This window comes from Phlebotomus papatasi, chromosome 3 (genome assembly GCF_024763615.1).
Source record: "Phlebotomus papatasi isolate M1 chromosome 3, Ppap_2.1, whole genome shotgun sequence".
Lineage (NCBI taxonomy): Eukaryota > Metazoa > Arthropoda > Insecta > Diptera > Psychodidae > Phlebotomus > Phlebotomus papatasi.
Genome location: NC_077224.1, coordinates 86,326,700 through 86,345,480, shown reverse-complemented (window position 1 = coordinate 86,345,480; position 18,781 = coordinate 86,326,700). Strand labels below are relative to the sequence as shown.

The 18,781-nt window shown below is 33.9% G+C and overlaps 1 protein-coding gene across 2 annotated transcripts; it reads left to right on the top strand.

Moving 5' to 3' along the window:
• Positions 1 to 309: 309 nt before the first annotated feature.
• LOC129806183 (segmentation protein Runt) lies at positions 310 to 18,463 on the top strand. 2 transcript variants are annotated; one of them, XM_055854582.1, is made up of 3 exons: positions 310 to 1,367; positions 10,211 to 10,342; positions 17,444 to 18,463. In XM_055854582.1, exons 1-3 carry the CDS (start codon positions 908 to 910, stop codon positions 18,178 to 18,180), a joined length of 1,329 nt encoding a protein of 442 aa, XP_055710557.1. In that variant the 5' UTR covers positions 310 to 907; the 3' UTR covers positions 18,181 to 18,463. The 2 variants fall into 2 exon arrangements, with proteins under 2 accessions (XP_055710557.1, XP_055710558.1); XM_055854583.1 differs by having other exon boundaries at positions 847 to 1,358.
• Positions 18,464 to 18,781: the final 318 nt, after the last annotated feature.

Below are 18,781 nucleotides of genomic sequence, written 5' to 3'. Positions count from 1 at the left end.
ACCAAAAATTTTCGGGATGTTCTCTCCCTGTACGTTAGTATCCCTTAAAACCAAATTTCTCCCTTTTTGGTTGGAAAATATTGGTGTGTGGTGGAGGAAAATGAGCCTCTCGTGTCGCCCAAGAGACATCCGGAAAAAATGCCACAGGAGTGACAGAGACGGAGATTTTTGGGCTATGAGGTTTTGTGAAACACGGTAGGATAGGAAAAAAAAAACTCACACACTGTTGAAGGAGGGTGGAGAATTGAGAGTATCGTCGTACAAAATAATAAATTCTGACCCGAAGAGAGAAAAAGTTTTCTGTCAGATCAAAAGCAGTTCATCCAGTCAGTTCGATCTCAGACACTGTTTGCTGCAGACCGCGCGCGCGTCATGTGCCGAGGAGTGTTGTAAGGCAAGAGGCCGTCAAGTGTACAATCAACGTATTTTTCTTGAGTTTTCTTTTTCGATCCTCTTCAACACACCAATTCACGGTGTTTCGACGCGCAATTATCATTTTAAATTGACATTATTTGGCAAACGATACCATCTCCGAAATTTTGGATGACCGTTCATGAACTCATTAAAGGACACGTTTGACGGATAACCGCCATTAAGTTCAAAGTTGAATATGAGTCTGCGATATTAGTGAAGGCTAATCAGAGTTCAAAGATCCCAATAAAAATAGTTCACATCCCAAATCCAAAAGCCTAAGTTTACGGTCTACGTATATAAGTTTAAAGGACCTCTTAAGAACTCTAAAGGACCCATTGACGGATAACCGCCATTAAGTTCAAAGTTGAATATGACTCCCTCATGGTAGTGAAGACTAAATACCGACCTAAAAAAAACCCCCTTATAAAAAGAAGTTCACACCTTAAAACAGAGAACAGTGTGTAAAGTGTTAATTTCGTGTGATTTATAATCAATGCATCTACCCAACAATCAGTGCCAGAGTCCACCAATGCCTGCAACAGTGAATGATATGTTCTCCAATGTGCACGAAGTGTTGCAGGAGTATCATGGTGAATTGGTCCAAACTGGATCACCAGCTGTTCTATGTTCTGCCCTCCCAACGCACTGGCGCAGCAATAAGAGTCTGCCGTGTGCATTTAAAGTCGTTGCCCTCGATGATGTCCAAGATGGTACAATAGTGTCCATCAAGGCGGGCAATGATGAGAATTACTGTGCCGAATTGCGAAATCATACGGCTGTGATGAAAAATCAAGTGGCTAAATTCAATGATTTGCGCTTTGTTGGACGAAGTGGCAGGGGAAAATCTTTTACAATTACCATCACCATCAGTTCTTATCCATCGCAAATTGCTACCTACACCAAAGCCATCAAAGTTACCGTCGATGGACCAAGAGAACCACGGAGTAAGCAAAGTGAGTCCTTTTCCCAAAATCCAATCACATGCTCCAATAAATCATCCCAAGAAACATTTTTTCCACACACGTCCTCCTGAAGAATTCTATAATGCCAGCTTTAGACTTAAGGTTTAGCCCAGGGGCATGACGTTTCCTATGTTTTCCATATGTTTATAGCGTACCGAAAAAACTTTGGAGTTTATTCGGTGTTTTCTGTCATTGTGGAATGAATTAGCCAAAAATACAAATGTAAAATAAAAGCCAATTTAATATGGAATGGGCAACCGAAAACCCCAAATTGGTAACCTACGTAGTTTCGGAGATATCTCGTGAAATGTGTACGAAAACAGGGAAAAATTTACACTAAAACTGGTCGCATTTTTCAGAGCTAATGTCACCCCCCTGGTTTAGCCCAGTTCCCGGATCATTTGCCCATAATGTCCAATCCTAAGTCATATTTTCCCAAGAAATCTTAACAGTTAAGGAATTAAAGAAGTTAAGCCATATAGCTAAACCTTACGTCTGAAGCCCGTATAAGAAAGGCACAATGGAACTATGCAATTTTAATTATGCTCCTTATCTTACAATTTTATTATTTTAATACCCAAGTCTTTTAAAAATCCTATTGTCAGACTAAAAAAATTGTTATTCATTTTTTTGTTCAATGAAGATCAAGGTCTACTTCCTATCATTTTGAAGAATTCCACTATATCAGTAAAGTGGTCTTCAGACTAGAGGTTTAGCCCAGTTCCTGAAAATTTAAAATTCCTAAACAGCAATATTTTTTCCGTTTTTGAAAATATTTTGGATCATTTACTCTCAATATTTAATCCTAAAACAAAATTTTCCCAAAAAAATTTACCAATAACTAGTTCGAGAAGTTAAGCCATTTGGCTGAGCCTTAGGTCTGAAGCTTGTGTAAGGCACAAATGAATGATGTAGGGGAAGAATTTCAGGCTTCGCACACAACAAGCTTCAAACACTTCATATTTTCCCTTATTCCTTTAACGAATCTGACTTATTTTAATCAGGAACTGTATGACTGAAACTAGACCGATAGCTTAGAATATGAAACGAATAGGGAGAAGTCGGGTACCTTTAAAATTGGGATTCTTCACATATTTTAAATAAAATTGAGCCTCATCGAGATATAATAAACAGATTGAGAAGATAAATTACTTTATGATATGGCTCAATTCAATTTAAAAAAAATAGGAGAAAAATTCCAATTTCAAAAGTGCCTCACTTTCAAAGGTGCCCCGCTTCCCCCTAAGTCACGAATGGCCAACTTTATAGGAGAGCAATTTCAAGCTGAAATTTTCCATACTGAATAATAATTAATAATAATTAACTTTCCGCCTTTCCGTTATAATATTCACAGGGAAGGTAGAGGATGTCAAGGAATACCCGAAAAGCGAAAATAATGAAATTTGAAAAAAATTTACTTATTCGATTTATATTCTGACAAGTCGAGATGTTAACACTAAAACCTACCGATCGTTTTTGGTAGTTTTTCCTAATGCGCCCGGTCTAATGACAGACCGCGGTAGGTAGACTACTCCAAAAATTTTTCTAGGAAAAGAGGAGAAATTTAAGTTTAAACACTGAAACATATATTAAATGCATATTTTAAGAAATTTATAAAGTATGAAAGCGATGTTGTACCGTTTCAATTTTAAAAAGTTTTTAAACCGGTCAATTGGACCGGTCTTGGTAGGTTTAGTGTTAAAGGTATGGGAAAAATATGAAGTTTTCGAAGTCAGAGTATGTGCAAAGCCTGAAGTTTACTTCTATTTAAAAAAAAAAATAAAATACTTTCTCTTAAACCTTTCTAAGTCAGTTTATAAGACAAAAAAATTTATTCTTAACCCAAGGAGCAAAGCTTTCTTCCTACCGTCTTGTTGAATTCTTTAAGTAAACACGGAATAGTTTCTTTTAATTGACTTAGCCCAAATAAAATATAAAACATATTGTAAAATTAAAACATACAACCAAAGAAGGTACATTTCCACCGTTTAGTTCTGCAGGTTGGAATAAACGCTGAGACAGCGGTAAACGTATGGGACGGGTGGGTGGTAAAGATCAAGAACGGGATGAAAATAAATTCAATTTAATTCAAATACTTGTTCGGTCACAACGAGCCTTATAAAATCGCCCAAAATTAAAGTTCAAAATTCTCTGATAAGCCTTTTAAAGCCTGATTAGGGGAAATCGCATTACCTTCGGACGACTCAAGCTTCGAACAATTTTTTTTTTTCAATATATTTTTAATTAATTTGATCCATTATAATATTATATTTTCATAGCTGGTCCAATGCCTCAAATTTCCTGAAAAGAGTCATAGGGTAAAGTACTCTCCCTTCGAACGTTCATTCCTTCGAACAATGTTAATTTTCTTTTATTTTTCCTAAGAGACTTACATATTTCTGTTAAACATTAGTAAGCTTAATCACCAATTATTGATAATTACGTTATAATTATGTGGAAGTTTCTTAGGAAAAATTAAGGAAAATTCACATTATACGAAGGCATGAAAGTTCGAAGGTAGATTACTATCCCCTAGGCCAAACTCATTAGGAACGTAGAAAAAACATGAGTTGTCCGAAGGTAGCGCGCTTTCCACTACAAAACTATGATTCTTTTTTTATTCACCATTTCGACTTGTAGAATTCTCTAAGTAGAACGATATAATGTATTCTTAAATCGTGTTTGCCTTATCCCCCATTTGATTCCAATAGTGTTCATAAGTAAGAAGACGTAAGAGTAAAAGATTTCGAAAGTGTTTTATTTGCATTTTTTTAGAAAATCTTCATAAAAGTCTTTTTAAGATTATAATAAGAAAGACTTCTTAATGATAAAATGATTAAGTCTTCTTGTGGATTCATATTCAATTTGCTGAAATTATTATCAATTCGGCATTTCTACTACTAAAAGCACTGGATCCAGTACGTACACTTCCTTTTCCTTAATTCATTCCCGTTAATCGACTTAAACTCTTGTTAAAAAAAAACTATTTTTAAAAAATATATTTAACTTAAAAGAATTTTCAAGATAACAAAGATTAAAAACAAATAAAACTAGGTAAGTAATATATACCCGAGATCTTAAAAGTTAAGTTACATTAAATTCGGTCTCTTATACGACAGTGTTTCTGTTATTCTTTTTACAAATAAACTTTATTATTGATATTTTATTGTAGTATTTATTTGTACCTTTCATCTCTACCTTTATTGACTTAAAAAATTTTTCACAATGAAATTAATCTTAAGATCTAATCTAAGTCTAAGAATCAACCGGTAGTAGAACTTGACCGGTGGAATGGATGGAATTATCTATTCGATTTTAGATAGTTTATGGTCAATTTTATGAAAATGTCACTGATTTGTATTATTTTTTAAATAATTGACCGATTAATGTTAGACCGTACACTAAATATTAGCAAATAAATTGAATAAACAACTTTATACCGGTCAAGCTAAGGTACCGGTCAACTTTAAGACCCTTTACCTTCTTGAGATTAGCTTAAAAAACGCTAATTACAACAGCATCATAAATTAAAAGATTTAGCCACAACTTTTGATTTTTTTCCTTAATTTTGTTCATAGTCTTCCTTTTTAATAGATTAAAGCTTACCAATCTATTTTACGGCTTCAGCTTGAACTTAAGAAGAAACTTCTCAAAAAGCATTAAATCAAAAATTAAAAATACTATTTCTTATATAAAAAATAAATATTCGGTAAAAAAAATTGATCATAGGGTAAATATACCAAATTTCGGCCAGCTTGCAATTTCAGCCACATTTTTTGTTCCTTAAATTTCTATGATTTTTTTTCTTGAGATTATAAAATACAAAAAATAACTAAAGTCGCTAAAAATGAACGATATGATCTGAGAAAGAACTTGGAAAAATTCCAGAAGGGGGCCGAAATATTACTCTCAAAACCATGCCTATATTCTTATTTATTTTAAAATGTTTTTATAATGATTTTACAGAAAACAGAGACGATAAATTATATACTAGATTCCAAATAGTACTCCTTAAAAATAAGTACCAAATAAGTTTAATTTGTATTAAAAGTCTTAAATTTTAGACTTAAGACTTTGGTACTTGCATCCACCTATGCCGAAATTTGGTTTTTTACGATTTTTCACATTTTTGTATATGTTTTAGAGGTTGCCTAAACGGAAATTTCCTCCGTATAGGAAAATATCGAAAATTCAATGGTTAAAAGGCTCTAGAGGGCACATTTTTTTACCGAAAGATGTCTTATTTGGGCTAGTTGGAAAGATCTTTCAATTTCTGACAAGCTTGAACCAGTTTCAAATGGATATAAACTGGTAATGCACCGGTTATTAACGATTAAGTAAGTTTTGATAAAAAATCAATTTTACTATATTAAGGTATTTTATTACATATGATATTTTATTATGATCTGAAGAATTCGGTAATGAACCGGTTCATAACCGATAACTAATTTTTATACGGAAATCAATATTTTGGTCGATTTTCTAAGTGATTTATTAATCAGTTCAAATCCGTAATAGATGAAAAACTACTTTCAAATACGTCTCAGCAAAAATCAATTCTTTGACTGTCTTTCTTGCTACTTGGGATAATGAAGAAATAAATCCGTAAAGCAGTTTCTTCACCTTCAGTGAATCTCAGCACAAAAAGTAAAACCAAAAGATCACCAGTGATCGTAATCGTTAAAATTCAGTGGCGCCAAATCTAAAGCCCTATATCAAACACATCTCTCCCCTCATCAAGTATCCCTAAAACAGCCAAAGACTCTCCTTAACTTTCACGGGAAAGTAAAAAAAAAAGAAGTTTCTCTATTTTGTCTCACCAAATTCCCACAATATTTACCCCCGCGAGAGCAGTTAAATTTAATTGCAGTGCACGGTTGTTTGTTATTCCATGGGATCATTTGCCGCCGTTTAACACTTTTACGGCATCTTCGGCATGCCTTCCTCAGCAGTACTCATTCCTCAAGAAAATTCAAACACGCTTTCTGATATTTTTCACCTCAGCGATAAAAACCTATTCCGTCGCCGTCTGCCGCCTGTCGCGTCTTTCAACATTTTGCCCCCCAAACAGATTCATCAGAACCCAACCGAAAAGAGCAATTCATCAGTCGGATGGGATGGGGAGATGCCCCCAAAAACTCCTTCCAACATGTTACCAAGATGTGAAATACAGTAACTGAAAATCTTCCCATCATTTGCCATTTGTTTACAACAAACACAATCCCAGTATGGTCTTGTACTTCTCTTCCTCTTCTACCCCAACAAATATCATAATTACAGTCTTTGTTAATTGACACAGAAAAAACATAATATTCCATTTCACAATATTTCTTATAAAGCCACCACTAAAATCCGGCCTTTGATGCTTCCTCTAACACTCTTTGAATAACAAACGCAAGAATTATTATATCATTTATGTGTTTATATTAAAATAGGAAATAATTAACTCTGTGTACACTTCTTGTGCCTTTGGAAGAAAAGTCGGCAAAATCTATCAAAGAAAATTCCTCCCTCAGCGTCTTTTTATCTTCACCACACAGTTTTCTAATAATTTTCCACCAATGTTTATTTGTAAAGCCATCACTTTGTTGCCGCATTCGTCAGATGATTCTCCTTGTTACTTTGGAAACATTACAAAATTTCATGAAATTTATGTTCCAATGCTTTTGGAATTCTAAGGCTTCTAGTACATATTTATTTATTTTGAAATGTATTAAGACTTATTTTAGAGAAAACAAAGATGATAAACTATTTAAATGATTCCAAGCAACACTCCTTAAGAAGAGCGATAAAAAATTCAATTTGTATTAAAAGTATTACATATTAAACTCAAAACTGAGCCTTGCATGCAACTAAGCTGTCTACACATATCAGCATTTTTTAAAAAAATTCTTTAAAAAAATTTTTAAAAAATAAGAATGGGTCGGTTTTTTTTACAAAATTGCTTACATACTAGACAAATTTCTGTAAAAAAACCATTTTTTTACAAAAATTTTCACTAGTGTAGAGCCGATTCTTTTTAAAAACCTTTTTAGGGTTATTTTTTAAAGAATTTTTTTAAAAAATGCTCATAGTGTGTAGACAGCCTTAATGCCGAAATTTGATACACTTATCATATTTTAAATTTGAAAATAATTAGCGGAGACACACACCGTTCATTTTCTGAAAAGCAAATATATGTTACCTAATATTTGAGTTATATAATGAAGTATTTTAATGAATTATTTTAATGGTATTTTAATGAAGAATTAATAAGTTTTCTATTAGCATTTGACTGTTCTGAAGTGCTTTTAAATAATCGATTTTTTTGTGTTGGTTCTTGTCATGAACATTTGGTGGTTTTAGAACACACTAGAACTAAGGATCACAGTAGTGACTCGAACCAACACAAAGAAAGGTCGACTTAGCAGAAGCATTAGAGTACAGTGGACCATTATGGTACTATTCCATTAAAAATGAACATGTTTTTTGGCACTATACTGTTCTCAACTGATTCTGCATTAACGATTTTTCTTTGTGTTAGTTCATGTCTTAACTATTTTCCCAAGTCCTTGTCGTTTTCTAAAACCACCAAACAGTCGTGACAAGAACTAATACCAATAATAAATGTCGATTACAATAAAGCACTTAGGGACGTAACGTGGTAAAAGAGCATGTTCATTTTTCATTGGAATAGTAACATTATTTATTAGTTAAAGACGATATAAACTAATCTTCTCAGCTTAAAATGACCATTTACGTTTGTGGTTATTAAAAGGTCTTTAAAATTTTCTATTAGGTATTCGTCAAGAAAACTTGATTTAAATAAAGAAAAATAGTTATTTGAGATAGAAAAAACTGCTTATTTTTTTTATGAAATATGTTTAATCTTTCTGACAGATCTACTGTGTAACATTTTAAACATCATATTAATTTAAAATTTCACGATAGACACCATTTAATATACATTTATTTATATATTAAAGATTTTATCAAATTATATTTAAAATTATCTTACGTAATCTTCAAGGTAGTTTAAATTTTCCGAATAATATATTTCAGCCTTATGGTGCTATTCCAATGAGAATTGGAAAAAGGAAATTCTTTCCTCTGAACATTTTTTTTAGTACATGGTTCTACATAATCGACTTTTCTTTCTGTTAGTTCCTGTCACGACTATTTTTACAACTGCTCGTTATGTTCCAAAAGCCTGTGACAGGAACTAACGGAATAAAAAGTCGATTAAGTAGAAACTCGTGAGAACAACCATGTACTAAAAAAATGTTCAATGATATTTGACTAATCTTATATGCTTCAGTCCAAAATATTTAACAATAAATCTAGTGATATAACGGATTTAATGCAAACGATTTCAGGCTTCGCATATTTCCTTGGCTGTAAACACTTTATTTTTTTTTCAAATTGTCAAAAAGGGGTTTTCTTGAATTGGGGTAGTCTTGGAATTGAGCTTTTTTCATCTATTTTTAAATTTTAAATTGAATAGATAGATAGATAGATATTATCATCAATAGTTTCGCATATAATGCGTTACAAATTTGACAATAAGAAATTGCAAATATTATTCTGCGGCCACCGCCGTCTTAGCGTTGGTTAGCACCCTACTCCAGAGTGAAAACAAGGATTTTTAATTTGCAACTTTAATTTACTAGATAAAAAAAACAATTGAATTGATATAAACTTTATCATAATTTAATAAAAATTTACAATTAGTTTGTGGAACTAAATAAGGGACTAATGATAAGGTCCAGTTTAATTTAAAAATAGGGGGAAAACCCAATTTCAAAGCTGCCCCAATTCAAAGGTGCCAATGTGCCCCGTTTTCCCAAAAAAACATTATTTTCAGTTTTCTTTATACAATATTTGCAAAATATTTTTAAATTCAATATTTATGGGAAACTGCTCAGCCCATGCTTTACACGGTCCCAAGCTTTATAATGACTGAATTTTTCCTGTTTCTGAATAAATGCGACTCTGCAATATATTTTATAAAAAAGACACTTTCCCCTAGTTTTTAAAATATGGGTGCGATGAGTCACATTTATTGAAAGGCATACGAAAACTTTAGTCATTATGAAGCTTGGAACCGTGCAAAGCATGGGCACTTTCCCCTAATATCTATAGAAAATAAAGTCTTTAAGAAAGTTTCAAAATCTTATTAGAAAATTTGTATTTACAATTTTTCAAATTTTTATTTATTTTATTTATCTACTAGTTTTCATTCGCTTAATGTTATTTTTTAAACTTTATATTGTTGTTATCTTTAATATTTTTTTCAAACCCACTTTCATTTTGTTATTAAGAAATACACTAATTTTCAATTTGATTTCTACATTTTTAGCCCTTAGGTTAAAAAACTACTAATGATTAATTTATTCACTAAATTATTATCTGTAATATGACAAAAAGAAAATTTATTGAAAAAACATCTCTAGAATAGAGTAAATATTAGCGTTAGGAGAAACCTTTTGCATTAAGTCTCTCTCTCGAACATCAAACACGATCGCATAATTAGAGACCTACTAGGAACTGATTCTTAGAACGCTTTCTTCCCCCTACTAAGGCTTAACACTGTACTTATGCTCACCACTGGAAATCTATACAAGAAGCATAATATTTCATAAATGCAAAAGTTTTATTAATCTGAAATTTTTCCGTAATTTCTTTAGAGTTTTTTAAACCCTAATTCAACTGTAAAAGATAAAAAGATTATACATTTATTAGCTCATTCCTCCTTCGATATTTATATTAATATCGTCATTAATAAACATTCCCAGTGTAAACATTTTGTCTTTTCTCACTCAAAACATTAATCGTTGGTTTATTATTTATTCTAGGCTATGGTTATGGTCATCCTGGTGGTTTCAATCCGTTCATACTGAATCCAGGCTGGCTGGACGCCGCTTACATGTACGCATGGCCCGATTATTTTCGTCATCAGACCCATCATTCAGCTCTCGTAGCCAAAGGTAATAATTGTTCAACTAATCACATGAAAATCCTCAATGAATTTTATGTTGCTCTCAGTGAGAGTGATATGCAATAGTCCCAACGGAAAAATCCCTCAGGGTAGCCCACTGTTAATTAATTCGAAAATTCGCCGTCAATAATTATGTATTAAAAAAGGATTCCACCAATATCCGTTCAATCATTTAAATTTTAATCCAAATTTGTGTGCAGTCGATTTGCCGATATACAGCCAGTGTATCCGTCTGGCCCATTATCAATGTGTATTGGTGGGGTATCTGAGTGGTTGAGAGCTTTAAAATATATAGTTAATCAATAAAATATGCATGATACACACAATTTTTCTGCTTCATGTATGCTAAAAGACTCAATTTTATTTTGTATTTTAGCCAAAAAAAAAGTTTCTCTTAAATATTCATTGAGCAAAATAAATAAATAAAAAGATAAATCGTAATTTTTTTGAGGTGATCGACATCAAAAAGGGTTTTTTTTTAACAACAACAAAAAACTCAACAATTCTTCATTTGTCACTGGTGAGCCAAGAGGAAACAAAAAAGTTGTTACACAAATTGGAGCCCTATAGTTAATTTTGTCCCTATTCCATGGATATTTGTTCCCTTTTTGTCCTGGGCAGTGGCAAAAATCACCCTCGCAGAAAACATCAATCCAGCACACTTTTGGACTTGGTGTTTTAGAGGCCAAAAATTGTCAGGATTGTGTGATTTAGTCCCTTTCCACAGCCATGGCTTTGCTGGGATGTTGCTGCGTATGTGGCTTAGTTCAAATGCTGACCCCGCAGTGATATTTTTTATCTTTCAACTCCCACACCTATCAATTACACTCCTAGTCACGGATGTTGCCCCAAAAAAAAACCCCAAAACTCTCCCACATAGAGAATATACAACCAGTATAATAAAGAAGACACCCCGCGAGGATAATTCATGGACGAAGCGTTGAAAATAAATAACCATTTTTTAACACTCTGCATAGTGTGGTTTTGTTTTAAACTAATACAGAGGTTTTTGTTAAAATGAAAAGCTCTCAGGTAAGGCAACTTTACAAGGAATTGAATAAACGAGCAGTAAAAAGTCAAATTTTGTCAGCAAAAAATTCGAAATGATCAGTAAAAAATAAAAAAGGGCAGCAAAAGTTTAAAAAACTCAGTAAAAAATTGAAAAATAGCAGTACTTTATTAAAAGCGGTTAGTATAAAATGAAAAGTGGTCAGCAAAAAATTAAACATAATCAGTAAAAAGTAAAAAGTGTTCAGTGAAAAATAAAACATGATCAGTAAAAAGTAAAAGATGATCAGTAAAAAACAAAAAGTGGTAAATAAAAAATATAAAGTGGTCAGTAAAAAAATTAAAATGAGCAGTAAAAATATTTAAAAAAGCAGCAAAAAATTAAAAATGAGCAGTAAAAAATAAAAAGTGGTCACCAAAAAATTAAAAGTGATCAGCAAAAACTTAAAAGTGATCAGTGAAAAATAAAATATGGTCAGTAAAAAATTAAAAATGAGCAGTAAAAAATAAAATTTGATCAGTAGAAAATCAAAAGTGATCAGCAAAAAATAAAAAGTGGTCAGCAAAAAATTAAAAGTGATCAGCAAAAAATTAAGAGTGATCAGTGAAATATAAAATATGGTCAGTAAAAAATTAAAAATGAGCAGTAAAAAATAAAATTTGATCAGTAGAAAATCAAAAGTGATCAGCAAAAAATAAAAAGTGGTCAGCAAAAAATTAAAAGTGATCAGCAAAAAATTAAGAGTGATCAGTGAAATATAAAATATGGTCAGTAAAAAAAGGTCACTGATCACTCTTAACTGTTTGCTGATCACTTTCTATTTTTTACTGCTCATTTTTAATTTTTGCTGACCACTTTTGATTTTCTACTTATCAAATTTTATTTTTTACTGACCAATTTATATTTTCTACTGCTCGTTTTTAATTTTTTACTGACCACTTAATTTTTTACTGACCACATTTAATTTTTTACTCCTCACTTTTAATTTTTTACTGACCAATTTTTATTTCTGCTAGCCACTTTTGACTTTTTACTGACCATTTGTTTTTTGCCAATATAAAATACTGAATTAGGGCAGAATCACATTGACAGTAAAATGCTCACCGTATTTTGTTAATTTACGCATTTTCATTGAAATTCTTGCGCAAATTCTCGATTACCGTATTACCTTATCTCATATTCGGTGGCACTAGGTGAAAATAATATAAGAAAATGTAATACATAAAACGAAAATGCGATAAAAAGTGAGCAAAAAACTGTAGAAATAATTTCTCTTACATTTTTTTGCTCATCGTTTTATTTCTTGAATTTTCTTATATTATTTTCACCTAGTGCCACCGAATATGAGATAAGGTAATACGGTGATGGAAAATTTGCGTAATTTCATTTGCTTAATTAATGAAATACGATGAGGCTACGGCAAGCATTTTATTGTCAATGTGATTCTTCACTTATTTATGTTTTCGTATTTTTGAAATATTTTAATAATCAAGGAAATGCTTATCATTATGAATTTAGGGGTCTTCAATTGTCGGAATGCCCATAGTGTATATGGGCTGCTCATTTTTGGTTAAAAAACCAGCTGATTGGTTAATTAAAAAATCAATTTTAATATTTTAATAGTTTTTTATTGTTCAAAATTATCAAATACTCACAAAGTTATAAAAGATTGAAGACTAATATGAGTCACGAAGCTAAAAAAAAAAACATTTTTCACATTATAAAAATTTAATTTAATCCTAGCTATTAAGCAATTATAACAAACAACATTTAAACTACATTTTCTGGCATTTTCAATTAAAATTTTTAAAAATTCAGTTCTTCGGACCGGATTTACAGAAACGTTTTTGAAAAAAAATATTGTAGGGGACAAGATTATTCAAAGTAATATCATCTGAAGTCAAAACACCAAATATTTCGTCATAGCTGATCAGTTAAACTCGTATTTGTACAAAGGATTTTTGAAAAAAATAAATTCCAAATTCTTAAAGAATTTTTCAAAAATAAATAGTGCTATTTTCGAGGTATTTTACACCTCGTTTAATGTTATAAAATAAATTTTGATCATAAGGAAACAAAAATCCTTCGATCAAGTAAGGGGAAGTGGGGAAGTCTTAAAAAAAACAACAACATAATGGAATTATCTATTTTACTTCCCGAGAGTTCGTATTTTAAAATTTAAAAAAAAAGTCGTTAAAATCTATTTTTCTGAGTCTTTGGACATCAATCTGTGAGATAACGGACCTATAGTGTTTGTTATGAAAAATTTAAAAATTACAAAAATTGTACACTATTTCAAGTTCTTTAACCTTATTTCTGCAGAGTTGAATAGGATCAGTAAATTCGAAGTTTCGGTCATCCTAATTGGCAAAAACCAGTATAAAATTCTTTTCTACATTATGGGCATAAAACTAGGTAATCAACTTGAAATCCACCGTTTTTTTTATCCAAGAAACATGAAAAATTTCAGAAGAAAATCTGAAAATAATTTATTCAAAATATATTTTTCTTTATAAAAAAATATTAAAATAAAATAAATATAATAAAATATTAATAAAATATATATTTTTTTTATTTTTGAATAAATTATTTTCAGATTTTCTTCTGAAATTTTTCATGTTTCTTGGATAAAAAAAAACGGTGGATTTCAAGTTGATTGCCTAGTTTTATGCCCATAATGTAGAAAACAATTTTATATAGTGTAGGGATTCTGTAAGTAGTGATTGCTTCTTCTTCGTATAAATCTTAATTTTTCTTATAAAAATAATGGTTTTATATATTTTTTGAATAATAAAATAGTTAAAAATCCAGTTTTGCTACTGGAAAATTGTACTAATTTAATAATACAGTGTGACCTCGATAAAGTCAATCTCCAATAGAGTCAACAGTCCTTCTTTTACTCTACGGACTCCAGTAGTGTTACCTTGGACCCAAATAAACGACTTACAATAATCTTTAATAGTAGAATTAATAGATTAATTAAATAAAATATTCTACTATCGTGTTGATTTTATCAATGATCTGTATTTGATGTTTTTTGGTCTCCAATAGTATTAATGGATCCAATAGAGTCAACAGACCTGGAAATAAGTAGTTGACTCTATCGAGGTTCCACTGTACTTCAGTCCAAATTATTTGAGTATACTTTCCTGATTGAAAATTGATATCACTAAAATTTCACAAATAATTTTCTGAATATTCCAAAGTCACTAAAACTCCCAATATTCTAATTCAACAAAATTGTATCAAAGAGAATACGAGGGAGAAGCCAAAATGGAGATGAGACATAAAATGTGGTAGTGATTGATACTCAATAGGATTGAGCTTGAAACCAAATCAAGTCCTCAGTGATGGGATATCATCCTTTATGACTAATCCGATGAGAGTATGTGGAAGCTTTTCGAAGATCCCAATCGGCTGAACGAAGAACATATAGCGATAAAAGCCCCCTATATTTACGCACATATGGCACATTCACCCCAAATTTCTCACATCCTTTCCCAGGGCCTCAAGAGCACTATGTACAAGTCACAGATGGAATGCCAAAAGTCACGTTCATCCACCAACCGATTTTTTTTTGCACAAACTCCCCAAAAATGTTCGACCTCTTGCACAAGAGGCGTCAGAGGGTTGTCTTTTGTCTTTGGTATCTATCATCCGAATCTGAATAATTCTATCTCATTTGGAATTATTTTCGTATTCGTATCTCGTATTTTTTTTTCACTCTCTCTCTTTGCCTTTTTTCTCGAGGATATCAACACGAAATTCAGGGAGGACTCCAGAGTGCCTAAAATCATATTAGCTCTCACCACTCTGCCATTTCTGGGATGAAAAGTCGATTGGGTGGATTTTTATTGCTCTAACTCTGCCTTGAGGGTAACTTGTATAATGCCTCTATACCCGGCTTGTAGCCCGAGTACCTCATTAGAGTTAATAGAGCTAGAGACCAAACAATTAGAAATATGCCTTCTAGTCTTGAAAGGGCCGTGTTTTAAGTAAAAGTAAAAGAAATAAGGTGTTACGTTTGTTCGCTTGAGTTTTCGTCTTTACATTCATTTAAACGTTAACAAAACTGGAGGTCCACCAATTGGATATGCGACTTGGGGTCTTTGAAAAAAAAAACACTTCTAACCGTTCTCAGGTTTATTCCGAAAATTACCAAGTTCGTTTAGATTGAACTGGCTGTTTCCAAATCCGTTTAGTTTGGTTGGAATATAACGAGGTCCATTTCGTTTGGTCCGACCGTCACGAGGTCCGTTTAGCTTCGTCTGACCATTACCAGGTCTGTTCCTACGTAGTTGCAGCTCATCCGGTGTTCGCCAAAGATTTCATTTCTTTTCAATGGAAGAGCTGCAACTACTAAGAACGCGTCAGATACATATTGACAGGTCCGTTCCGTTTGGTTCTATCGCTACAAGGCCCATTTCGTTTGGTTCGACCGTTATCAAGTTCGTTTGGTTTTAATCAAGCGTTACCGGGCCCGATGCGTTTGGTCCGATCGTTACCAAGTCCATTTAGTTTTGTCCGACCATTTCAAGGTCCGTTTTGTTTGGACACACCGTTACCAGGTGTGTTCCTACGAAGTTACAGCTCATCCGGTGTTCGCCAGAAGATTCATTTTCTTTTAATGGAAGAGCTGCAACTACGTGGAACTCGGCAGACACATATTGACAGGTCCGTTCCGTTTGGTTCTATTGTTACAAGGCCCATTTCGTTTGGTTCGACCGTTATCAAGTCCGCTTGGTTTGAATCAAGCGTTCTCGGGCCCGTTGCGTTACCAAATCCTTTTAGTTTGGTCCAACCGTTACAATGTCCATTTAGTTTGGTCAGGCCGTTTCCAGGTCTGTTCCTACGCAGTTGCAGCTCATCCGGTGTTTTCCAGAGAATTCATTTCCTTTAAATGGAAGATCTTCAACTACGTAGAACTCGGCAGATACATATTGACAGGTCCGTTCCGTTTGGTCTTATCGTTGCAAGGCCGGTTTCGTTTGGTCCGACCGTTATCGAGTTCGTTTGGTTTTAATCAAGCGTTACCGGGCCCGTTTCATTTCGTCCGATCGTTACCAAGTCCATTTAGTTTGGTCCGACCATTACAAGGTCCATTTTGTTTGGTCTGACCGTACCTGCGTAGGTCTGTTCCTACGCAGTTGCAGCTCATCCGGTATTCGTCAAAGAATTCGTTTCCTTTAAATGGAAGAGCTGCAACTGCGTAGGACGCGTCAGATACATATTGGCAGGGCCGTTCCGTTTGGTCTTATCGTTACAAGGCCCGTTTCGTTTGGTTCGACCGTTATCAAGTCCGTTTGAGTTGAATCAAGGGTTACCGGGCCCGTTGCGTTACCAAATGCTTTTAGTTTGGTCCAACCGTTACAAGGTCCGTTTAGTTTCGTCTGACTGTACCTGCGTAGGTCTGTTCTTACGCAGTTGCAGCTCATCCGGTGTTCGCCAGAGAATTTATTTCCTTTCAATGGAAGATCTGCAACTCCGTCAAACTCGTCAGATACATATTGACAGGTCCGTTCCGTTTGGTCTTATTGCTACAAGGCCCGTTTCGTTAGAAGTAAAACGTTCTTCAGATTGACCTGATCGAAAGGTTTCAGAAACACGAAGACTCTGCCCTATCCTTCCTAAAAACTATTCCTAATTCTATCCACATCCTAAATTGTGGTAGAGATTGAAAAGGCAGTAATTTTGCTTGAAAATCTCACTGACCTTGAATGATAACTAATTTGGATTGTCCAAGGTCACATGTTGTATTGTTTTCGATAACGTATTCCTCAATCAATTGCAGCAGAACAAGATTTATTAGAAAGGCGTTGAAAATCTGAACAATTCCAATTGCGAGCATTCCTCGAAGTCATAACCACTTCATCCCTTGATTTTTTTTTCTGCATTTTCTACCCCTCACAGAGCAAAGAGTGTAATGTCAGTTGGAATAAAATCACCAGCGTGAGGATTTCTGTGTGATATGTCACTGAGTAACCATCATTTCAAATTCCTTTTGATGATGCCACCGTGGAAAATATGAATCATTTTCTTCCTGCTCATACCATGCCATTTTTTTTCTTCCTTTACTTCCAGGATCCCCAACTCTACCACCCAATGCGTCGACTGTTCTACCGCCAACGTCCGCATCGGAATTTCTGCCGCTGAACACTCCAGCCGGAAATGCCCAACCACCAGCCCTGCCACCCACACCGCCAAGTGGCAATGGACTTCTTCCACCACCGACAGCTGCCTATCTGCCCCAGTTTCCCTTTCCCATGGCCCCTGAACTCCTGCCCAAAAATCCATTCCTCCCCTATGACTTTGCTGCCTTACGAGCTGCCCATCAGCGTAGCCTGCAGCAGGCCAGCAATCCCCCAACACTTGCATCAGTACCTGGTGGTGACCATGTGAGACTCTCACCAGCCTCATCGCGTCCCTCCTCCTCGAGTCCACCATCGTCTCAAGGAGCCACAGCCAAAGTCAACTCATCCCTGGATCTCAATTCCAACCACGATCCATCTTCGGAGGATTCTGACGATGAACCAATCGACGTGGTCAAGTCTGCCTTTGTGCCCATCCTGAGACCAAAGCAAGAACAATCTACTCCAGCTTCCGACAACCATCCACGAGACTCAGCTTCACCGCGAAAAACCCCAACACCTCCGGTCCAAGGACGGCCCAAGTGCGAACTAAAAGCCGTTTCCAGTCGAAGGCATGTCCTGCATGAAATAGCCCCAGCCTCAACAGGACCAAGATCAACTTCGCCAGACACAACAAAAATCAAATCCGCCACAATTCCTGCCCAAATCACCGTCTGGCGACCATATTGAAGACAACTCTCTGACCTCTTGCCCAAATCTCCCTCGTGATAGTAACATTTAAGGACTCCCAATCTAAAATCCGCTCCCTGTAGGGGCAGACACAGCTGAACTTCTCAAACAATAGTGACTTTATCAAGTGGCGTAGTATGGAAAAAACACTGTGGAACTAGTGAAAATTGTAAAGTGTATATAAATTTATATGTAAGAGAAAAATGTTATATAGAGATGAATGAAAAAGAAAAAAACAGAAACCAGAAAACAAAACATAATAAATTATATTCTATTTTATAAACTGTGATTTTATCTTTAGAATCTTTGTTGGAAAATCTTGAAAATTGATTTCGTCGGATGTACATGAAGTGTTGTTATTGGAATGTATCCTGAATTTAATACTGAAAAGGTAAAAAAAGTTATGGACGTGCAAGTATCGATTGATAACCGCCTAGTGGCGCTTCATATGTATCTTTGAAAAAACACCAACAGAATAAACTGATACCGCTGAGACCTAGAAAAGTTCAACATGTGAGTATGGAACTACTGGATTCAGGTAATTGATTTAATTTCGATTAAGATTCACATAATTTAAACACAGCGTCTGCAACAGAGCTTA